The sequence below is a fragment of the Calonectris borealis genome, chromosome 20 (genome assembly GCF_964195595.1).
Source record: "Calonectris borealis chromosome 20, bCalBor7.hap1.2, whole genome shotgun sequence".
In the NCBI taxonomy this organism is placed as follows: domain Eukaryota; kingdom Metazoa; phylum Chordata; class Aves; order Procellariiformes; family Procellariidae; genus Calonectris; species Calonectris borealis.
Genome location: NC_134331.1, coordinates 1,819,031 through 1,843,587, shown reverse-complemented (window position 1 = coordinate 1,843,587; position 24,557 = coordinate 1,819,031). Strand labels below are relative to the sequence as shown.

Sequence of the window (24,557 nt, the reverse complement as noted above, 5' to 3'; positions counted from 1 at the left end):
CCAGCCGAAGCTCCAGCTCCCGCCGCGTGGGCAGGGGATGCAGGAGTGGAGATGCTGCAGGCTCCTGGGTGCCAACGCAGCGGCATCAAGGGGGGTCCCGAGGGAAGGGATGTGGTCCAGAGGGGACAGCAGAGTGGGCACGTGGGATCTCCTCCCTGCCAGCCCCGACCCCACCTCGCAGCTGCCCAGCTTCACAGGCATAACCCCCACGGGACGAGGGGCTCAGGGGCCCCCCAGGGCTCACTGGTGGGGGGTCTTTTATCCTCTAAAAGACACAGCAGGGACTGGGAGAGAGGGAGACCACCCCGACACCCGCCACTCCCCTGCACCGCAGCCCCGGCGGATGGAGATGTGCGGCGCGTGGCCAGCAGCGGGGACCTGCCCCGGCCCCTCTCCTCCTACAGCCAGCCCCGGGGAAGCCACTGACAAAGCGCACCAGCGTTGGACAGCCCTGCCTGCACCCCTGCCTGCACTCCTGCCCGCTCTGCATCCCCAGAGCGGCCGAGGGACGCGCAAATTCAGCCCGTCTTGATCTCAGCAGCTCCAGCCCCATCTGGTTCCTGTTAAATCAGCCACACAAGGTGGAGAGGGTTTCCTACCCCCACGCTATAGTGTGCAAAGAGGGGGAGGTAAAACAGCTTTTTTTAAGACATGGCTGCCCTTCTCTTTACCTTCCTGCCTGGAAGGCAGCCAGGAGCGGCTCAATGCCTCCCTGCTCACATCTGGAGGGGATCGTCCCCTCCCGGGGCTCGCTGCACGCCCCACGCCGGGCACCGCTCCTCTGCACGGGCACCGCTCCTCTGCCCCGGGCACGCACTCGCTCTGGGTCTCGCTCCTCTTCTGTCACCGCAGCAGCTTTGTCCTGAGCTGCTATTTCCAGCCCGTGGAACCTTCCAATGTTTTCACACATGGGAGGAACTGGGCAGGCGAACCATGGTCCCGCAGCAGGGAGGGAGGGATGCTCCGCAGCAGCCCGCTCCTGCCTGAGGACGAGCAGCGGCTCAGCCACCCATGGGAAACAACCCGAAAGCAGACGTGAGCTCGTCCTAAGCCCTGTCCAAACTGCCATAAAACCCACAGCACCCTTCCAAGAAAGGCGCGGGTGTGCCGTCCCGCTAACCTTAGCCCAGCCGAAGGAGCACTGATACCCACCTGCACACGAAATTGAAGATCCAGCCCCGCCGCAGGGACCCCCACCTTCCTCGGGCACAGGACTGCGTCTCGCTGGCACCCCCTGACAGGCCAAATAAAGCGGGTTCCCCCCACACCGCAAGCCGTAAATGAAACAACTCGCAAGGCGAGGGGCTGTAATCCAAGGGCGAGCCCTGGCACCGGCGGAGAGGAGCTGCGGAGGAGCGAGATCGCAGGAACGGAGCCTGCACACCCGGTGGCAGCAAAGAAACGCGGACGAGCGCGGGCAGGGGACTGGCAGGCAGCACCGAGAGGCTCCGGGGAGATGGGGTGGACGGAGGAGCCGGGAGGGCCAGATCCTGCAAGCACAGAGGTAAGGGGCAGGACCCTACCGGAGCCCAGAGAGTCAGGGAATGGCAGAGGGGATGCCAGCACCCAGTGTATTAAGAGGTGAGAATCCCACCCAGCTTGCTAATCATCCTTTTTTGGTTTTTAACCAAACCCCAAAGCGTCCCCCTGACTCGGACCATCAGCTGCAGGTCTACGCCTGCAGTGCTCTGCTTACGCCGCCCGTGCCGGTGCTCACCCAGCCAGCCCCATCTCTGTAGCACACCCGGCCCCCCTGTGCTTTAAAACCCAAAAATGGTCCCTCGCCACGCTCAGCCGGGGCTGGGCTCTGCACCGGCACAGCCCCCAGCGCCCGGCCGGGGCGGAAGCCCTGCAGCATCCCTCCCGCCGCGGGCAGCACCGGGAAGCTTTCCGACCGCCAACGCGGGGGAAAGTCCTCAGCCTAGGAAAAGCCTCGCGGAACCCCTGCAAGGTATCGGCGACAGGGTGTTAACCCTCATCCAAAGCTGGGGAGCATTGCTGCGCTACCTGAAAAAAAGCAAAGCACTTGGGACCGTGACGGACGGGGCAGGCAGGGGCCCTGTTGCAACACCCACCCTCGAGCTGCTCCAGCGCACAGGGGTTCACCCGGGGAGCTTGCTCGACAGCAAACCAGGCCAGAGCAGCACCTGGCTGCTTGCAACGCCCGGACGTCACTGCTGCAGCACCGCTGCGGTTTGCAGAGCGGCTGGTGCGCTCCCCTTCTTCCTAATTGTCTCTCTGCAAACACACTGCTTATTTGCAAAGCCCACGGCTCGGAAAACAGTCCTTCAGATACAGCACGGCTGTGTTTCACCAGGGCCCTACAGCGAGCTGGAATGAATTCAGGCTCCTGCCGAGATTTCACCCCCCTGGGAGCAATGCAATCAGGCAGCGCTTCCCCAGGCAAGCCAGCGTTTATTCATCGAGCACAAGGCAGCGAGGAAGGTCCTCTGGTTAGCGTGGGCAAGTCACAGCCAACCCTGGAAACATCTACCAGTTACTGCACGCGTCCCCAGGCATCTGCATCTTTAGCTCGGGCTCCGAGCGCGTCGGAGCGTTCATAAATACTTTTGCACAATTCAAGGTTTGAAGGGATAAGCCTTCCTGAGAGGCAGCGCGCCCCAGCTCCAGCTCCGTGCGGTGCTAACGCCGTTAGTCACACCCAGGGGGAAGCAGAATGGAGGAGGTAAACTGAGTCACGCAGCTGCTTCATTAAAACGCTATTTCAAAATAACGGACACGAGAGGGATCACAACTGTCGTGTCCCCTAAGAGCTGAGGTTGGCCAAGGAGCAATTTCCCGTTTGGATGTGTCAAAAGATTTAGCTCCATTTCTCACATCAAGTATAATTCCACTGCTGTTTTTTAAGCCCACATAACACAAATTAGCCACCTAAAATTTTACTCTTGGATATTTCCAAAAGGCTTCATGGCACAGTGGCTACACCGAGTGATTTTTGGGCTGCCCGCAGATGACAATGACAGACAGATTGATGGCAATGAAGTTATTTTGTCTCCTTTTGCAGCTGACTAAATTTGCATTGGTATTTTCATGGTACAGACTCCACCTTTCATCTAACATGATTAATGCTGTTGTAAATACAGAGAAAGAACCAGCTGCTTCTGGCTTCTTAGCTTCTACTGAGCAGCTGATGAAAAGAAGTCCTTTTGTTCAAGCATCTCTAGAGCCTCTGCGGACTTTATGAAGAGCCTTTTATTTCAAAAGGTTAGAGAAACGCGGTGTCCAGAGCTGGTGTATCCTGCTTTTCTCACCACAAACCTGGATGTATCTGCTGCCACCGAAGCACCCGGGGCAGCACACCCGGTGCTGTCAGGATGGGGCCCCATCGGCCGGGGATGTAACAGGGCATCGGGTACAGAAGGTTTTGCTCGTGTCTTTGCAGGGTCCTCGCGAGCACAGCTTGTGCCCGGCCAGAGAAGGGGCTGGACAACCTGGAGGGCTCCAAAACCAGCCCCGGGGCCCCGCAGATCCTCTGGCAGGAACAAGGCGGCCGAGACACACCGGCACTTTCATCCAGGAGCCGTAAGCTGGGCAGGTTATTCGCAGCCTGAACACACTGCGTGTCCCCAAACCTCATAAATTACAGCGTGGGTCTGGTAAACAAAGGGCGAAGAGAACGTGGTGTGCCACGAGCCCCGGGTGTAAAATTCAAACAGAAAAAGAAAAGCATTTGGTATCGGCACATCGAGGAGCCTCGGCAGCAGGGTGCCGTTTGCCAGCCAGCCGCCAAGAGGTGCCAGCAGCTTTTCCAGAGCCGAGGCAGCTCCTCCGGCTCCTGCTTCGCACCATACTTCTTCCTTTCTCCCATTTCTTTAGCAATGCCCCCAGTCAGCCCAGTTTCAGCTCTGCCGGGTGAGGCCGGGCGTGGGGAAGCAGCAGGGCTCTCCCTGCCGTCACCCACCCTGCACCCCCAGGTTTTGCTCCCGCTTGGTATGAAAATGCACCCGAAGCCCAACCCCCCCCCCCAGGCAGTTTGGAGGAGCTGAATTAACCCCCCATGCTCGCACCAGTCCCGGAGAGAACCACAAAAGGTTTTGCCTGGTAGCACGGGGGCAACGCTGGTGCTCCCAAAAACAGAGCTGGGAGAGAGCGGCTGCTGGCGAGGCTGGAGCGGGCGAGCAGGGATGCCAGGAGGATTGAGAGTCTTTATTGCCACCAGTGACAATCTAGTGGCCCTGCTTGGCAGGAATGGAAAACAAAGCCACCGCACGCTTTCCAACAGCTCCGGCAGCTGCTCCTACCCGTGGGGGATGCCGCTTTTGTGGAAAATCTCAACATTTCTCTGTCACGTCTGACAAGCACAACCACTAGCAAAATGCAACAGCACTAGGAATTTCTTCTGCTCCCTCTGCCCACACTTCCAGACGAGTTTCAGTCAATCAATGCAGCTCCAACCACCCCGGCACGGGAGCAATGTGGGACAGACAGACAACCTCCAAGAAGCAAAGGCACGCGCAAAACCTGATGCACGCAGAGCAGAAGCGGCGTTGTGGCTTACCTGGCACTTTGGAAGGTCGCAGATGCGGATTTTCCAATAGCCCCAAATCCAACTCCCACTGCCAGACCCTCTGAAACAGGAAGGAAAAAACCAGTAAGGTCAAAGCCTACAACAGCCCCGAGACCTTCCCTCCCCCTGCGCTCCAACCGAGCAAAGACCAGCACGAGCAGGAAAGCAGGACCCTGGGCCAGGTCATTACCCTTCTCATTTTAATCTAAATGCATTTAATCTAAGCTCGGGCAAGAGCCTGCCACGCTGCCTGGGGTATTTCCCCACTATGAAGCCAAACCAGCAGTTTTTCGTGAAGCCAACACAGAGAGGAGAGATTTCTGTATGTATGAGTGCACTGGAGGGGAAAAGATGACAATCCCCGCCAGCCGAAATCAGGCGCATAGCAGTGCAAAAGTCTGTTCAGAAGGATTCCAGCTTGGCAAACCTCTCTGCAGGGACCGCCTCTGCAAGGTGCGGACGAACTGGTGCCACAGGGGGTTGCAGAACCACCAAACACCGACTTCTCCCAGAAACTCCCCAGGAGCTGCGCTACGCCGGGACCAGGCTCCCAGCAACGGCCCCTCCCCGGTTTCTGGTCTCCCCGTGCCCAAATGCCAGCACAAAGCCTGTACAGACAGTCTCCAAGCAGAAGGAAACCCAAACTCCAGGAGAAAATTCTCATCTTGCAGATTATTTTAGATTACAGTTAATCCCATAAATCCCAAAGAAAATCAGCCGAGGAGCCTTCCCAGGGGGGCAGCGGGTGCGGGAGAGCTGCGATCCGCCACCGCCTCCTCCGTGCAGCTCCTCGGGGATAACTGCTCCGTCCTTCCCCGCTCCCCTCCTGCCCTTTCTCAAACTTTTCTTACCCTCCCACCACTGGCACAGCTCCCTCGTCCCTCCCAGGGAAAAAAAAAAAAAAAAAAATCTTACTTTCAGAAAGCATCACCACTGCTATTTTTTTTTTCCTTTGTTCAAAATCCCCATTTTTGTTTTTGCAGCCTCTCTGGTATCGCTTCCCTCAGAGCAAGGCCGGGGGGGACATTCAAAGAACCTGTCTGTGTAGCTGGATGGGTTTTACAGCCTTCAAAGGAGGCAATTACCCACTCCGGCTGCCGGCAGCCGCTCGAGGGGCCAGTGGGGACTGTTCAGCTGAGCATTCGAACAGGTTGAAAATGTCACTGAGAGCGTTTACCTGCGTACGGGAGGATAAGGTCTCAGAAGAAGAGGACCGTGTGTGTGTTTGTGGTCTTCTGAATTTCCAGTTGCCTTGGAAACACACCATAAAAAGCAGCACTAACTCGGATAATCACGGCATTTGCATCCTCGAGTCCAGGCTGAGCACGGAGAACTGAAACACTTGACAGCTCCTCGGAGTCCTGATCCCAGGCTTGTGCCAAGGCTCAGGATGGAGCAGGCAAAACGACAGCAGCAATCAACCCCACGTGCAGGGTTACGGGGTAAGGAGACCCTGGAATGCCACAACTGGGTGATAACTCCATCCAGTAAAACAGCCAGAGGAACCGAGGCACTCGCCAGACCCGGGAGGGATCACACACTTGTGCAAAGCCCTTGTGCAAAGCCCTTGTGCAAAGCTCTCCCACTGCCCCAACAGCACCCGCCGGGAGAGGGGCGAGCACCCGGGGGCAGGAGGCTGCGATGGCCAAAGGGGCTGCCCCTGCGGATGGTGATGGCTGCGGAGGTCTCTGCTCTGCAGCACCCAGGCAAACCTTGGGAGGCAGAGCTTTTTAAAGACGTTTAACGGCCGTGCTCGGTACGGCTGTGAGGACGTAATGAAGCTCCACACAAATGGGTTTGGCACTGCTCTTCCGAAAGACTTCTTCTTAAGCGAGACTTGCCCAGAGAGCAAAATTCAAAGGACAAAAGCGCTCATTTGGGTGAATAACAAAAATAGCTTTGACGGAGGGGAAAAACCACAACGATTTCCCCGCTGCAAAGCACGTCTCGTGGAATAAGAAACGCAGCAGCACAATTAATGAAAGTACAAATTATATATACATGGAAACAAATTATGGGAAATTAAAAAAATCAACAGATGGTGCGTAGTGAACTGCTTATTGGGAGAGGGAGAAGCAGCCGATGGTGGAAGCTGCAGCACGGTGGAGATGCTCGCAGCCCGGAGAGGAGGCGGCAACAGAGCAGCCTCCGGCCGCGGGCTCGTCGGGTCCCCACTTCCCACGAGAGGACACGAGAGCTGGGGCAGGACGAGCACGACCACGAATTGGCCAACGGGCTGGTGACCCCAGAGCATCCGATGGGAATTCACAGCCAAGCAAGTCTGGTGTCGCACGTGGTCCAGAAACAGCAGGGACCCCAGCACATCCTATGGTCACTGCTGGGGCTTGGGAAGCCTCTTATTATATATAGTAGGTATTGTGTGACGCACTCAGCCCATTGCTACGATTTGTTTCAAATATTTCATTTGGAAAAGCCTGCAAGATCACACAATAACTTCATTGCTTCAACAATACAGGTTCAGCCTCTTTCAAAGATGTCAAACCTCAAAACAACTCTGTTTTGCAGCTAAGCAAGCAGATACACAAGGATTTACATGGAAAACAAACAGAAAGAGCAGCTTGCTGGCAGTTTGCCCACACTCAAAGCTCACAGCCAGCTCAGCCCTCCAGTTGGCAGCCCCCCTCTTGGGTATCCTGCACATACTCAAATTAGAAATAGCCCAAGCGACTTCTTCAGGTGGGAAAAGACACAGAAAGAGAAAGGTCAATATTTTTATGTCAGCCACTTACAGATACGCTGCACCGAAGGCTCTGCAAATGGATGACTAGGACATTAGGTCACTGAAGATGGGTATGGGAGAGCAGATCTCCTTACCCACTGAAGGCTCAGACATCAGCTTGAAAAATAAGCAGCCCTGTGCAATTTCTGGTTCCTGGCACCATGCAAGCAAAGGCAAAGAGGAGCACAGTCCTGGGCAGCCCTGAACAACCGAAGGATTTACGGTGGGCCACCACTCTGCAGAGGGCAAGGCAAAAGCTCCGCAGCTTGGGATGCGAAAGAGGGTGGGAGGAAGGTGTGCATGTCCCACAGGAAAGCTTTCCCTGTCAGAGAGGGTTTTTCCAAGGATCTCAGTGGCTGAAGCAGTTGTCAGCCCCTCTTGCAACCGGTGATGGAGCTGAAGGAGCCAGAGGGTCCACACAACCCTGTTAGCTGGAGAGCTCAATGGGGAAGGCGCGAGGCTGGGGTGTTAATTTGGCATCGCCTTGCAGAGTTGCAGAGCAAAGAAAGAAAAATATGACCAATGTCAGCCACTGTCAAGAAAATGCTTCTATTTAATCTAAACAAAGGGATTTTGCCTCTCTTGGGCTCCTTGGCTTTACAATTCAAGACGCTTTATCCTGATAAGGCATTACCCAGGGATCAGACTAATCCTACGCTAACTTAAGGATCAGCTACAACCTCTCAGCCGGCAGTGCTCCTTGCAAGGGCGTGTTTTCCTCTCTGTCTGTTTTCCAAGAAAAGAAAAAAAAAAGCTTCAAAACCTCAACCTGCAAAGCAATAACCGTGCTGGAGCGTCACTACAGAGACTCCTGTTGTCAACGCCGGACAGCTACGGGATATGTTATGGCAGCCTGCTGATGGCGGTGGTGAGGGCAAAAAGCACGATATCCATAGGTCTCCTTACGTTCTACAGCTGGTATGCAAGAGCTGGGGAGCAAGCATCTAAACCAGGGCACCTTCATAGCACCATGGACCATCTATCAGCCCCAAAGCCAAGGGGAACCCATTTTCCCTCATACCATCTCTTGGCCAAGCCCTGCCACCCTCCTCCCCTCTCCCTTAGCTTCTGGCTGTTGCTGTGCGCAGGATCAGCTCCCCCCTCCGCAGGCGCAGAGGGCACGTTCGGAGCAATGTGGATGGTAGCCCAGGGCACAGCAGGGGAGGGCCACCCGGGAGGGGGGACAGCACGCAGGTCTAGCACGAGCATTGCTCTGAGCCCAAAAAGCATCTTCACAGGGAGGGCACCAGCCCAAAATTTGGAAAGGAAAAGCCGAGAGGGAATACCACAGCACGGAGGAGTCGGTGCAAAGGGAAGGACCGTGGAAAGGGGAGCAGAGCAAACTAGATGAGCACAGTCACGTCAAGGCACCACGGGCAGGCAGGTGATGCGGCCGAGGAGAGATTTACGCAGTGCCCAAAAAGCTGGCGAGGAGGACGTCAGCCAAGGCAGCAAAGTGAGGGCCAGGCCGCTCCCAGCGCACCTCTGACACCTTCACGCGTGGCCTGAGGTCCCCGGCTCCCTCAATGCTCATCCGCCGGCATTCAAGCACCGGCGAGCAGAGGGGACTCGGATGTCTGCAGCATGCTGTTACAGCTCTGGTTTTATTTTTCCTTTAATTTCACTTCAGTGCCCCATCAGCAGAGCTGCAAAACAGCACAAGATGTTCCGTCTCGTTGAGCCAGGAGGACAGTGACAACGTTCCCGCCTGCTCTAATCCACAGGAGCACACGAACTGGCTGGGACGGGCTTTGGGATGAGGCCCAGCACTGGTCCTCCTCCTCCCCCTCGGCGTGGAAAGCACCCACCCCATGCTGGGATGCTCCCACCCCATGCTGGGATGCTCCTGGGGGGGTCAAAGCTCTCCAGCCCCCCGGGACCGTGCTGCAGCCCCGAGGGGACCACGTGGGCTCCCGAGATGGTGCATCACCGCGGTGCTCTGGGCTACAGGAGGGTGTCTTGCCTTTGGATTATCCCCCAAAAAAGCGCTTAGTGCTGCGCTTTCCAGGGAATTCCCCGTGGCAGGGAGGAGAGGAAGGTTTGCTCGGCAGAGCGAGGTGCTGGCGTCGGGGCAGCCCGGCCCCACTGAAACGAGCTGCGGTAGACGCGAGATGGTCCTGAGGCACCCGGCCACGGCTCTGTGCTGCCAGCTCCTAACCAGCCCTGACACCAGGGACCTGGCCGAGGATAATGTACAAAATACACAAATAACTTTAAAAAGGAGAGATTTACTGAAGAGATGCTTCTACTTTGAAAGCAGAAGGCTCAGTCATTAACCGAGACAGCTCGGGGCAGCCCAGACTCGCTGCTCAGACACACGCTGATGGTGCTGTACGTGCCTGTTCGAGCAAACGGGAGGGAAGCCCAAACTACGCAGAAGTTGGGGAACTAAGAGATTGAACTCACCCGGGAAGCTGCTTCGCTTTCCCTGGTCTGAAATCTGGTTTTGCCCACTTTCCCTGGTCTGAAATGGCCTTCTGCCGCTGCCCGCAGCATTGAACGCTGTTTCTGTGCTCTCTCCAATATCTATTTTCCGAGAAGCACCGGCTGCAGCCCTGCCCGGCGCGGCCGGCCGTGCGGAGAGCGCCGGCTTCCACGCTCACATAGTGGGGCTCGTCCCCCAGCGCCGCCGGCTGCAAATGCCACGGGAGCCTTAAGTTCAAAAGATCAACTTGAAAGCGGAACGGCTGATTCCATCCCATCAAACCTCTCCCTTATCACCTACCGCCCGAGTCCGCGAGAGCTTGGCAAGCTGAAAGAACCGGGTGAAATTAAGCAGGCTGCAATTTTAAATCCTATTCAGGGCAGCTTATGCGGCCAGGCAGGGATCACAGCCCTCCGCCTCCCGCTCTGCATCTTAATCAGCAACCAGAAAAACCTTCCTGCAAACCCAGGGTCCGGGTATCGCGGGGCTCGCCGAGCTCCTGCCCTCGCCAGCTCCGCTTTTGAGCATGAAATGAGCTTCGCAGCCACCGCGGGAAGCCACTCGTAATCCTCGGGAGAAGGCCTGCTCACAAGAACAACCGAAAATAAAAGCCCTTCAGATTCCCTAGAAATTCAAACGAGTAAATAGCAAGCATCGCTCGGGGGGCCTTGATAAATTACAGCGGCAAGTAAATTAACCCCAGTTATGTTACTCTTATATGCCACAAAGAGCAGGAAAACGAGCATAGGCTGTGGATAGAGAACAATATCCTACAGGAATGTAAAAAAAACCCAAACAAATCACTAAACAAAATTCACTTTTCTCTCCAAATCAGTCTGTAATCACGTAGGCAGGATTTCAAGAATAAAGAAAACGACATCGCAGCATCCCGGAGCTCGTGCCTTGTCCTGGCAGGGCAAGGAGGGATCGCTGCTGTAACGGGGTCTGTTTTGCAGGCAGCAGCGCCGCTCGCCTGCCCTCCGCTCAGTCGCGTCTCCCGTCCGAAGGCAGCAGCGGGCAGAGCCGCAGCGGGAGGGTACAGGCAGACCTGACAGCTCGCTCTGGTGGAACAGCATCAGAGGGGTTGGGGTTTTTTTACTCCCGCCTCTTGATGTGCAAGCAGGTTAGGACAGCAGTGACAGGGGAACACAGGTCCGCCCGTTACCGTTAGTTTATCCCATGCCTCCTGCTCTCCGAGAGGATGCGCTCGGCAGGGTGCCGGCAGCACAGCCCACCCGTCACCCACCGATGGGTGTCTTTGCCTAAAAAATACCCTTGCAGGAAACTCCTCTGGGGATGCAGCACAGGCAGGGGAGGAGGAGGAGGATCCGCAGTAACAATAAAACAAGGAGCAAGTCACAGATCCTGCAGTCTGAGCAGAGGCAAAATCTTGGGCTTGGAGGGAGGGCAAAGATTAGAGGAAAAGCGGGGTTTGCAAATAACTGCTCCCTACAGCAGAAATACCGCAGCTCTGCCTGCTGGGGACATCGGATTTCTGGGGCAGATAAGGAGAGCACAGCTCAGCGGAGGCTTGTGCCTGCAGAGCTTCGAAAGAAATGGAAAGAATTATGGATTTAACAGCAGTAAATGCCTGCCTTTGTGAGCAAAGGAAAGAGTCTGCGATGCTGAGAATACCCTTTGCATGAGCTAACGCACACCCGATGCAACACAGGACTGCAGGCGCCAACACGGATGCCGGGCCAGAGACACGCTCGCAGGGTTCATTGCAAAAGCATCCTCTGATTAAACAAAGCAAACACTGCTGGGCTCGTAAACGGCTGCCCAAGTCCTCCTCCTTGGTAATACCAAGTGTTGCAACAGCTACACGTACCTTAGTGCTTTACACCCGCTGACCCATGCTCCACCTGCAAGCTGGGACCGCGCGTCCCCCGCCAGCACCTCGAGCCTGGCAGCAGCGTTAACGGAGCCGTGAGTGACATTATCTCCTCCTGCGAGGATTTATGAAGCTAATTCTCCTGGGTCAGCAAATGAACATGCTTCCTTTAGGAAGGTACTACGGATGCCAACATGTCATCAATTATTCATCCTGCTCTTTGAAGAACTGTTAAGTTCCTAGCGGGAAATTAATCTCGCTATAATGAGGTTTGTATTTCTAGGAGAGTTTAAGCATGTCCCTGTCACCACTATTCAAACTTTAAGTTTCTTCCCCCCCAGGTTCCCTCTAGGTAACACCATTTTGCCATGACTGCACAAGAAAGCACAGAGATTACCAGATTTCAGTGACTTTCATGTTTCTAGGTATCCCCCATTATAAGACTAGCAAGCAGGAGGTTAAAGTAATTTTAAAAAGACTTTTTTTTTCTTTTTTTAACTTAACCAAGCCAGAAAGCAGTGGATCTCATTTGCATTTGAAACACAAGTCCTACCGCTGCTCTGGAGGTGGCCTGGCTTAGCCTCTTCCAGACGCGCCAGAGTCGCCCCATCAGCCTGTGTAAGCTTCTCCATCCCCACGCTGGAACCCGCTGCTGCCCATGCACGCGTGTGTAACACGCCTACACCTTCTGGGTAGGTGCTTATGGCACCCGTCACGGTGCCGTGCTACTTAACGAAAACAAACCAAGCTGCAGTTTGTTACAAAAGGTTGCTGCTCATTAGGGTTTGGCTTCAATTCAGCTCAGCCAGGTGGGACGCGGCTCCCCGGGCTCAGGCAGGTTTGTCGTGGGGGGAGATAAACGGGCAGAAGTCCTTGTCCTCTAAACGTGCACGTGAAGAGGATGCGGGGAGCAGCAACAGATTGTGGTGTAGGCAGAGCAAAGGCAGGAGTCCCCCGAGCATTACACTGTCATGAATCGTTATTAAGCGGTGACAGCGTGCTCGACCCTTCGGCCACACGTACAAGCTGTCTGCAGAGGTCCCAGCGCCAACAGGAGCTGTGACAAAGTCACATTGGCCAAGCAGGATTTCAACACGTTTTATGCCTTCTCTGCAGCCCTGCAGAAGAAGCCAGCTAACGAGGCCAGACCACTCCTAATTATTACCCTAACCAAAAATCCTTTCAGCAGAACACAAAGACAAAATTTAAATGATTAATTTGCAGTTTATAGTGGCATGTATTATTATTTGCGGTATGAATTATTCACTCATCCCCTCTCCTCCCCTGGGTTCCCAACGAACAAAAGCTTTTGTTTGAGGGACGGATGGTGGGACGGGGAAGTGGCCGGGTCCCCTTTCCCCTGCGGATTCGCGCGCCGCAGCCCACACAGCGCTCGCATCCTGACCCTGCCAACAGACGGTGACAGGACAGAGAAAACAAAACCCAAGGCACCAGCTGGATTAATCTGCTCAGACAAAGCAGTCCTGGGCAATCATTATTCTCAACTATTTGCAACCACAGGCAGATGCAGGCAGAGCCGCGAAGCCCCACGGATCCCACCCAGCAGAGTCCCTCCGAAATGCTGGCTGTGAAAAGAGCAATAGGAGAAATAAACCCATTTTGCTGCTATCTTACACCGTAACGCCCCGGAGGGAGCAAACAAATAAAATGTGAGAGCATGGCTGGGCGCATCGGGCAGAGAGCTGCCAGCTCCGGCACGGCTGGTACCGGTGGGAAGCCCCACAGTGCCTGCCCAGGTAATCCCACGTTCACGGGGAAAAAACGGTGTGTGGGGGCAAAACGCAACCAAGGTTTGTGGGGACGGCAGCAGTAGGAAAGCACAGCAAAGCCAGGCAGTTTGAAAATGGCGAGAAATTGCCTTTCTGGGTAGGGAATTGCAGGCAAGCCACCACAGACCTGCTTCAGCATCGCACGTTAGCTCAGCCCCTCTCTCCTGCTCCGGGGACAGCTCTACCGACGACTCAGGAGGCTGCCCATTACCGGCGTTAATAAAGCACCGATTCAGCAGGGGCTGAGGCCCGTGACGTGCATACACTAAGCTGGAAGAAGGTAAAACATCTCAAAAGCTTCTGACGTGGCCAGAGAGCTCAAGTCCGCCGCTTTGATTTCAAAAGATATAAAACTAATGGCGCAGCTTTGCCTCCAAGTTTTCCAAGGATTCGCGGATGGGTCCCATCAAGGTTATGCAAGAGGTGATGAAAAACAGCAGATGATGACAGGGTCGAGCCAGCCGTCACCTGGAAAAGCAAACAGCCGAAATCCCCAGCTCACCGGCGCTCAACAGCAGGACGGACACAAAGAAAGCCAAACCGTATTGCTGTGTGCGACGCCATGGAGTTAAAATGCCATTAAAAGGGGATTTTAAGCCCCAATGGGCTACCAGATGCCTTACCCTGGGTGGTCCCGGGCAATTTCCCAGGAGCTTTGTCTGAAAAAAGCCTCCAGAACTGGGCGCTCACACCAGTGGCCCCACCTGGTGCCACCAGCCCAGCCGAAGGGGTTCGCTTGGGTTTGAAAGGAGGAGGGGACCAGCGAGCCCCAGCTGCTCAGGGCAAACAAGGTGACTCTGGGCGACTCATGGCAACAGATACGGGGAAAAACCAGCCCAAGAGAAGCCCGTGGCCTTGCTCGAGGGTTTGTGTCCATTAAACAAGGTAGAATTTGGGTAGCACGAGGCAATTCCCCTAACGCCACCTCCTGGTTTACCCCACACAGCCAGACCATCTACATCCCATCCTGTTCCACATTCCTCCCCCTTTCACCAAAGCGCAACGACGTGGAGCAAATCGTCATTTCAGTCCATCAAGCTGCAACAGCTAAACAGGAGCTGATGAGGCAGCATGCGGCCACTGCTTACACCGAGGTACCTGATTTTAAAGAATTAAAGTAACTGCCCGACATCCCAAAGCTCCTTCATCATGGAAATGCTTCTCCGGAAGAAGAAAAGTCTTTCCCAAATTAACAAACCAGAACTACCCTAAAAGCAGGGACCGACTCGTGCTGGAAACCGGCTCTCCCCGACCCCACACAACCTGAATCCACCAGATATTTAATGTTTCATTTCTAGCACACAAATGATTTCTCAAGCCACCGCTCACCGATGTTTAATGCAACAGATCTGCAAAATCTGATGGGGATAAGAAAGAAAAGGAGCTTCCACATGCATATTTCAGCAGACTTTCATTCCAGCTGGTGAAAATACGTATTTAATTGGCTTTTGTCACCTTTGTGGCTGTTACCGCTTACAAAACACCGATCACCAACTCAAAACGATGCCGCAGAGATAAATGCACATTATCAGTTCTCCCCTGGCTTTCCAGGTGTCTGCCTACAAATTAGTTTTTGAAATACGAGCTGCTGTCAGTGGGGCATTAGAGATCCACAGTTCTCGCCCCCCTGCCCATGCTCCCCCCCCCTTTAATGGTGCCAGCGCGATGGGCTGTGACACCCCCCGGGCTGCAGAGCCAACCTTCCCGTCCGTGCCCACCTAATACATGAAATTACATTTACATCGGGCTGTGATTCACGCACCGTTTCCCGAGGCACCCCGGACCCGAAGCCTCAGCCTCCGTCTGCCCCGGAGGAGCAAGGGGACGTCCCGAGGGAGCCGAGCCGGTGGCCACGGAGCCGAAAGCAGCCCAGAGCCCGGGGCCAGGGCCCTTCCCGTCCCCGGCAGTGACCCAGCCCTGCTCTGCAGAGGGGCACCCACACCCTGGGTGCACGCAGAGGACAGGGAAACAGCGATGCACGGCGTGCGCAGGCACCCAGGAGAGCCCTGTCGTGCTCCCGGGAGGATTTCTTTTCAGCCTCTGCCTTTACAGGACCAGGTTTTTGCTGGTGGCACCTTGCCTTGAGCAGAGGAGCGGGGCAGAGCCGCCCGCAGCAGCTGAGAGCATCACCCGCGGCTGGGGCTGCCGCCCGCATCCTTCGCCCGGCGCCAGCACCTCGCCCGGCCGCCTCCCCACGCTTTCCACCCCCTCAGTCAGAAGCTTAACGACTTTGAGCAAGTTGTTTCCATCCATCGAGGTGCTTAAAAGATGAAAATGTCAAAATATGTGCCGATGAGGCGACAATTAATGAAAGGTTAAAGCAACCTTCCCCAGCGCGAGCGCGTGCGTGCGGCCGTGCTCCTCCTGATCCCACATGAGTCACTGCCGTGCGGAACACTCGGCTTCGCACTGAACACCCAGCCCTGTCTTCGTGGGCTGCATCCGATCTGACCTTTCTCCTCTCCCCCCGGTCGCTCGCAGGGCCATCACGTCGCAGCATCATTGCAAACAACAACCACTCGATCCCTGACGCATCCGCGCCCGGAGGGTCCCTCTGGAACGCAAATCGGAGATGCGATGGGCAGCAGCCTCGGAAAGCCACGTCCCAGGCTGCTTTTTCTCCCCGCAGCAGAAAACGCTGTGAAAAATTCATGACTGTTCAAACGTGCATCTTCCCATCCTTCTGAGTCACGAGCGCCGGCTGAGCCGGTCCCAGGGCCAGCGCTCTCCTCTGCTCCCCTTGACCCTCTGCAGCACTTGAACCCCATCGAATTGCTGCACAACGTGCTCGCCGCACACGCGGACACCTTCCCTTACCCACGCCTCCCTTTCCACCCTCTTCTCTGAAATGCAAGCTGCAGAGAAATCTTCTCCTCCTTTTTCTTACTAAAAATAATGCCTTTCAGTAGAAATCAAAGGTGCTCCAAGAGTGCCCAAGAATAACCATTAAGAGCGATGCAACCAGCAGAAGCGACAGTGGAAGGAGGTCTGCTGTAATTTCAGAAAGAGGCATCACACAGACGAGACACAGATTAATCGGCGCAGCTGAACAGCTCCTGTTCTCACGCTCTGCCGAAACCCAGCGGGTACCAAAGGCATATTAAAGTCAAGAACTGTAAAATAGTCTCAATTTCAATAGACCAACAAAAAACCCCATCATTCAAAATGAATGTTCCCAACCTTTAATGGATCTCTGAGAATATTCATATAAACAATCGCTTTTCTTTAAAACTGAGATGCAATATCCCACTCACTGCCCCTGCCTTCTCTCGGGAGGCTGAGTGCATAGGAACGCCTGTCCCAGGAGACTGAATTCAATCAATTTTTTACTAATGACAAAGTAACCAGCCTGGAAATCACTGCCTCCCAAGGAACACCAACTGACAGCACAGCACGCACCCTCTGTGCTGCTGCAGCCATCCACAAACCGCGCTCTCCATACCCTCCTCTTCGGCAACGAGCAATCTCTTTGCACCCCCGAATTCACCATCATCTGAGGGCCAGCTCCACCACAGAAAACACCAGCTCTGGTTTGGGTCTGACGGACAAGCTCTGGCTGAACCTTGCTGCCTTGGTTTAAGGTTTAAAAAGCTGCAGCCTCCAGCATCCCACCTCGCACCCACCGGCGGAGCACGTCGAACCTGGACTCGACCCCTGCCGCGTGGCAGTAAGCCAACCCCACCGCAGGGTGCTCACCTGGGAGATGTCAAACCACCCCGTGGTTCAGGTACAAACCTCACCGTGAAGCTCCCTCCTCACCGGAGGGAAATATCCTTTTGTTTTGGACACATCTCCACCAGCTGACAACCAAGCAGCACAACGCACACCCACATCGCACACCCACATCGCACGCCCGCAGCCCTCGACGCCAGGAGCTGGGTTTGGCAGACACGCAGACAGGCCAGCCAAGGAGCGATGGATGGGACTAAATCACCATCCACCGCTGGAGATGTCCACAACAGGGGACTGGGCCAAGGGGTGACAATGTTGGGGTCCCCACCAGCTTCCTCCACCTGTGGCCGGCCGGATCCCCGCCGGCGGTGCGGGGTGACGGCAGCTCAGCGATTCGGCTCCCACTTGCAGCGCGAGCTGCCTGCACAAAAACACCCATCAGCCAACAACCAGAACCAAAACCCGCCATCTGCTCCTCTCCCCCAGACGGTCATAAAGCAGGAGACACATAAAAGGACATTAAAAGCGGTTAAAGCTGTAAGAAGCCATAAAGAAAAGCAAGCATCCAGGCAGCTCCCATATCTAAGCGGGCAGTTGTCGCTCCCGGGGCCGTCCCCAGCCAAACCCCACCGCACAGAGGGCAGCAGCCAGCTCTCACGCTATCTGGCCCAAGGGCACTCAGCCGAACCGTTCTCCTGCCAGGCGAAGCTGCAAACAAGCGTGTTTCAAATCAATCTGACATTTACCATCCTCTGGTGCAGGCTTCCCTTCCACCCCCGTTTCCTCGGGATCAGACAAAGCGGCGGCAGCGCTTGCTGCCAGACTCTGCACCTCCTTCGGGACGGGGAGGTGCCGCAGAGCTGCCACGGGGCAGGAGGTGCCTGGTCTGAATCGATCACCAAGGCGAGGAACCGCCGCTGTAAGTAAAGGACTCGGTCGTGCCTTGATGTGAGGACCCCCAGAGACATTGACAACCAGCCCGGTGACAGGGGGACCCAAGCAGGGTGCCAGCACTGTAAATCCTGCACCCTCCTCTGCACCAGCCCCGGGCTATACCTTCCCCCGGGCATCGTCTCGCCCCGACTCCAAGCGTTGGCCAGAAGCCGACCTACAAGTTTTGGGGCTAACTCTCCCCCTCCTGGGCAAGCAGAGAAGGAGGGTCCCCAAAACCACTGCTGCATGCCCAAGCACGGTGCCGGTGCCAAACCGTGGTGCAACCGGGTGCCTCTTGCTGCCATCTCCAAGCGCAGTCCCGAGGGGGATGGACTTGGACGCTGTCACCTGGGGTGCGGGGACCTTCCCCCCGACCCAGTGCAGCTTCCAAGGAGGCTCATTCGTCCTTCCCATAGACGTCACCACCTAAAAGTTTCTCCATTTAAAATCTTCTCCCTCCCGCCCGTAGCGATACCACACCATCCCTTCCGTCCTCCCCACAGCACCTTCGCCACCGAGGGTAGATTTGTTCCATATTTAGCTCATGCACTCGGTCCTGCTCCTTGCTTTGTTCTTTCTCATTAAAAAAAAAAAAATTGCAGCTTGTTAATGGGTTTCTGGCAACGGGAACTGGAGAGAAAGCCTCAGGTGGAGCCACGTGAGATTTGGGGGACGAGCAGGGGACATCAGTGCTCGCACCACGACCCGGCGGCTCTGTGCGCGCCGCAGCGCCGCTGCCACGTCCCGTTTGCTCCCTCCCAGACACCTCCGCTTAACGGTGACACTTGAGGCGGAAACATCGCAGAAATCGAATCGGGGAGCAAACACGGCGTGATAGGACTAAATATGGAAAAGCAAGATATTTCCTTGCAGGAAGGAAAGGGCTGGAGCACAGCGGGTGACCCCGGCTCTGCGCGCAGCTCCTGGGGATGGGCTGGCGGCGTGTGCCAGGGTCTGGGGCCGCCCCGCTCTGCCCACCACATCGCGAAGAAAAAGGAAAATTCAGGTTTCCTCGGCAACGTTAGGGTGGCTGAACCATCACCTCGTGCCTGCCAGCAACCGGCCCCGGCATCGGCCCTGCTGCCTCCCCCGGGGGCAAGCGGCAGCAGAGGAGGGTGCGCCGGCGGGGATGCTCCTCGGGGAGTCGGAGGGATGCGGCGTCGCGGGCCCTGCAGCGAGCGGGGTCCCAGCCAGGTGCCTGCCGTCAGCTGAGCGGTTTTTTGTGGAAGAGAAACCCGCGTTTCCCAGCTGCCGGAGGAAAGCAAGGCAGGGCACGGCCACAACCCGACAGAGGAAACTTCTGCAAGTCCTGCCCCATCCTGCACACAAGTGTGCCCGCTCCAAGTACGGACCCCCACGGGAAGCGCCTCGGGCTCCGGTTAAGGGTCCCAGACAGGCACAGACCCCCGCGACACCCCTGTGAGCACCGTGACTGCAGGGAGAGCCCCAGGGCACGAAGATGGCTGCAGAACACGGCCTTGGTCCTGTCCTCCATCTCGCCAGAGCGGTGTGAGCGTTAGGGGCTCCTGCAGCATCTCCACGCCGGAGGACCCCTCCGATCTCGCGCAGCAGGGACCTCCCTGCCTGCACAGCACCGTGGCTCGGCTCAGAGCAGAGCAGACCCCTCCAGGAGCCGAGCCCTGCGGGAGGACCCCACTCCCCGCAGAGCCGGCAGCGGACCCACGAGCTCCATCCTACCGCGCTCTCCTCCTCCCTTCTAAATGAGCACAAAGAGAAAGGCGGTTCAGCTCACACCTCGCTAATTGTTATTTGTGATACACCAGTAACATTTTAATTAATCTGAAGTCTTCAGCGTAACAGCCACCCAAGGTACAAAGATAAACCAGAATAAACAGGGCTTGATTAAATACATAATTAATGTTCCACTAAACCCAGCATATATGAATATTAATTAGCAGGAATAGTCTGCAGTTTGGCATCTCCTGTCATTATCAATTTATTCTTTACATTGCCAGCCCCAGCTTTGGAACAAATTAACAAACCTTTTGCTTGCCGGCAGAGCCCACTAAATACAACCTGAATGCAAGAGGCTGGTCTTTACATTCAATTATCTCACCCGCACATTAACTGGCTTCTAGCACAATTGCCTGAAACCAAAGATAGGGGCATTGCCAAGACCAAAACACGTTCATCCCTAAATGGGGCTCAACATAAATAAAACTGTTCTCTGCTGGCAATAACAAGGGGGAGCCCGTTCCCCACGAGCGGCGGAGCAGAACAGGGCCAGACGTGGTCCTTGCGAGGGTTTTAACCACCGGACAGAGGGACGCGGTAGAGTTTGGGCTCAGCTGTAAAACACCGCAGGTTGCAGAGGAGCAAGACCACCTCCAGCCCGTCAGGGGCCAGCCCAGAGGTCCAGCAAGGGGAGCATGGACAGCAGCAGTCCCCTCCCGGCGGCACCCTCCTTGCTGCAGCATCCCCCCCAAGAGACATGAAGCTTTATGAAGACAAGAGTGGGACAGAAAACCCTTGGGAACCACCTGGACAACCTCTCCTGACAGGCTCCCTGCAAGTGCATTGGGCTCGCGGGGAAGCAGAGCGAGCACCAGACGTGGTAACGGAGCCGGGTCCTGCTGCCGAAGCAAGCACCGAGTGATTTTGCAAGCCCAGGGGCCAGGAGAGCCGGCAGCCCGCGTCTGGTGGCCGTCCCAAGGTGCTGAGCATCCCCAACTTCTCGGCTCAGCACCTCCCGCCTCCCCCCCGGCCCAGGCGCTGCCGCCCCACACGCTAACCGAGGTGTCATTACGCTGCAGGAGGCTGCGCTAATTATAGCGTCAGCCTTTCCGCTCGCAGGGACGATAATTGAGGTAGAGCATTACAGTGTTTCCAAACCCTGCGCCGCAGGCAGGGGCCGCAGCAGATCGGAGAAGTGCCACCGGCGCTGCCGAGAGTTTGCCGGGAAAGCAAAAGGACTTCGGCAAAAGCCAAGTTGAGCCCCGTCCCGCTGCTCACCGAGAGGCTGGACCAGCATCTGCTTCATGCAAGAAAAACCAGAGACCCTGGTAATGAGCAGGGTAGGTCACAAGCTCCCGTTTTAATCACAATCTGAATTATTTATTAGGGCAAAACCGGTGCTGGCATCCTGTGACCTGCAGGCAGGGCTCTGGGGAGCACGACGGCAGACGCGGGCTCGAGTCCAACTTCTGCGACTTGAAACCTCTGGATGACTTGGGGCAAATCCCTGTTGAAACGGGGACGTTGGTAGAGGGGCTTTGCTGTCGGTGAGCGGCCCCCCCAAGCACAAACAGCCACTGTCACCCACCCAGCCCCACAACAGTGCTGTGGGGCTGCTGGAGAGGCACACACCAGCTGGAAAAGAGCAGGAGGGGGGCTTTGGGGACAGGGCTTGGCAGGGACAGACACCCCCACCGTGACCCAGAGACCCCGCTGAGCCGAGCCGAGCCCCCGGGCAGGGGCCGAGCAGCAGAACCATCCGCAGGCCATCGCTTTCACACACCTCTCTGGATATTAAGCTTTAATATTGTGACCTTTAAGATGCGAGAGAGAATTTCTGAGCCTCTGTAACTGTCCAAGGGTGGCTTTGTGCTCTCGCAGAAGCAATGAAAGGTTAGATCGGCATCTCTGCGTCAGCCAGGGCTGTGTTGCCATTAACCTATTGCTACGGGTGATGCTTTGTTCACTCCTCTACAAAACTTTCTTTTTTTTGCCGGTGACAGAGACAGGAATCCCCAGCCGACACGGCCCGAGGCAGCAAGATGCACAGGCTGCCCGGCTCTTCACCCCGGCTCCCTGACACTCCGTTTGAGGGATGAAATCCAATTACGGTTCGCTCAGTGCAAACCCTTCCCCTTTTTTTGGCATGTGTGGCTAATTTAAAGCTCCCTACTTGCCTCGTCTGCCAGGCATCTGCCTCCCCCGGCAATACATGGAGCTGAACTAAGGCATCTGAGTTACCTACCTATAATTAAAAAAAAAAAAAAAAAAAAGATGAAAAGAGGAAAATCCCTGGGAGCAGGAGCACCCAAGGGCGCTGGGAACCGGCTGGAAGGAAGCAATTAGTGCCCAGAGAGAAGCAAGTAGCAGCAAGGCTGGAAGGGACGGCAGCTCACCAGTGCTTGAGGAGAAGAACGCCCACGCGCAGCCCGGCCCCAACGCCGAGACAGCCCACTGCGTGTTTGCTTTGATTTTTTCCTGCCGTTCAATCCTGGGGTGCCCTTGCAGGGGGAGAAATACAGGATCTGTGATTACAGACCCATAACGGACCCTTCTCACCCAGGAAGCCCAACCAGTGACGGAATTTAAGACGGACGTCCTGGCATCGGATAAAAGTCGCTCTCGAAATCGAAAAGCACACGTGACGACGCAAGGCAGCTCCCCCTCCCCTGCTCCGATGGTTAAAGCGAGCCCCGTGCTGCAGCTGACAATAGCCACCTCCTTGCCAACAAGCCACGCGTTCGCGCCAGCTCGGAAACCACGCCTCTTCCAAAGGCACTCATCGTTTTTCCCCAAGTTTACAGATCCAAGTTATGCAGAAAAGCCTTTTCCTATTCTCCCTGCACCCCCCCATCCAGGCTACAACCTGAGACAGGCAAAGACTGAGCTGGGAAGGGAGAAAGAAAAGGGGAGGGGAAGGAGAAGAGGAGGAGGGAGAGGAGAGGAAACCAGGAAAGCAAGCGTTCAAAAAGGTTTTCTTATATTACTTTCAACATCACCAAGAATTGCAAAGCAGCTGAGTGTCCTCAGCTGTTACAAATTTATCTCACCTTTTTTTTTAATCGCATCTTTTTTTGTAGTCTCAAAGCCCCTGGAAGGACACAGCCCTCCAAGACTCGGGGCTCTGCAGTTTTCCATCTATTGGCAAACTCCATCCCTTGAATAAGAAAAATCCAATTGTACATGCTCCCGCAGAGAAGCGGTGCTTTAAAATGCATCTCTTGCTGGTACGCAGACCAGAAGAGAAATGAAAAGAGACCAGAATCTGTTGTCTTTACAGTGTTATCTTTCTCATTATACCCCCGGATTTACAATTTTCGCCCACGACAGGCTGGCAATAGCGAGCGGGGCTGCAGATGTTCAAGACGCAGCGCGAGCCTGAGCCCGCAGGCTCCCCCGACCCCCTCCCCGAAGGGGGTTTTGCTGCCAAGACCTTACGTGGTTCAGCCCTACCAAGAGAGCGAGATCTGACGTGATAGACCTTGTCAAAAGGCACCCTGGCACCCACGCGGCGAGTGCCACGTGCGAGCAGCGAGAAAAAGAAGGGAGAGAAGGCAGCAGCCCTGTACGATCCTCCCAGGACAGCACCGACCCCGGGAAGAGGCTGGACGGATGGACAGACGGACAGGACTTACCGGGGATGTTGTGGATGGTTATAGCGAGGATCATCAGCATAATCCGCCTCCAGCTGCTGCTGCCGGCCGTCGGAGCACCGTCCCTGCCCGCGGGGAAGGCTGGCGGGCCGTCTGGCAGGCTGGCACCTGCACCCCTCCTCCTCTGATAGGGCTCCCCGTTCTCACCTTTGTCTGGGGGTACAGAAAACAGCCGGGTCAGCCGAGAGGGTGACAGACGGACAGCTGGGCACCTCCTGCCTCCCCTCCCGGAAGGAAAAAGCAGAGAGAAGGAGTAACACGGACCAAAGCAGGGCTGAAGCTGTGTGCGTTGCCCCCTTCGTTTCAGGGTAGGGTAGGGGGTTTCCCCCCACGCAGACCGCAGAGCCCACGGGCCAGGGAGACCCTGAGGCAAAGCAGAAGTTCATCCTCTGCCTCCTCCGGGGACCCGCTCCCGGCCATGGCTGCCCAGCATCACCCCCGGGCTCGCACCCGCCTGCAAACCCAAAGTCCCGATCTGGCGGGGACGAGCTCTGGGGCCGGTGGCTGACGAGGATGATGAGGACAGAGCTGCCGGGCAGCAGCCGCAGGGACCCGTGGCGAGACCGCCCCCCCCGAACCCCAAACCTGGCAGGTCTGCAGTTCCACTGCCTTCGCTGATGAAGGAAAACCCCGCAATACTTCATCTTGATTTCACCCCGGTCACAAAACAAGTGCGCTGAGCTGTACTTAGCGACTATTTGTTCCACTACCAAAAGATTTACCGCTGCCATTTGCTAAGACGTCACCGGATGACCCGGGCTCTCCCGGCCCTTTGCTCCCAGCACAACCATTACTATCGGCTCTATTTCAACCAGCTACTTAAAACCACAGCACTAAAACCCACGCCCCAGTTAGGGCTGTGGAACAAGCACCAGGCAGCACCGTAATAAAGCCTACGCACACCGAGCCCTTCACTGTTCACCTTCAGTCTGAAAAGGTGAAGGGAAGCCAAGAAACGAGGAGCACAAATTCCTTAACCTCACACAGCAACAGCTACAGCTTCGTGCTAAAGAAGAATTGACATTTAAACAATATAATTCTCTCGCCCTGGATTTATGTAATTCTCTCTCCTGCCCCTTGACCCACCCACCCCAAGATTTTATGCGCAGACAGAGCATAAGGAGCCGTCTGAAACAGTTTTGACCGAATGCCAATTGCTTCCCCTGCCGTTCGGGGGCAGGATGATGCCCGGCCGTCACACTGCACGTCGCACAGCGTGCGTTTTCAGCGCCAGTTAAGAACCTCAGCGTAAGAGGGCCGATGCCAACTGTCACAAGGGGTCACCTT

At 55.9% G+C, this 24,557-nt stretch overlaps 1 protein-coding gene across 3 annotated transcripts in view; it reads right to left on the bottom strand.

The window, feature by feature from the left end:
• SLC39A11 (solute carrier family 39 member 11) overlaps positions 1-24,557 on the bottom strand; it is a 94,814-nt gene that overhangs the window by 19,632 nt on the left and 50,625 nt on the right. For 2 of the 3 annotated variants that reach the window (XM_075169403.1, XM_075169402.1), the window contains exons 6-7: positions 23,253-23,423; positions 4,520-4,589 (exon numbers count right to left, since the gene is read on the bottom strand). In XM_075169403.1, coding sequence (XP_075025504.1) covers positions 4,520-4,589; positions 23,253-23,423 — 241 coding nt within the window. Of the gene's footprint in view, positions 1-4,519; positions 4,590-23,252; positions 23,424-24,557 lie in introns of those variants that run through there. The other variant, XR_012676670.1, reaches the window with a different exon arrangement.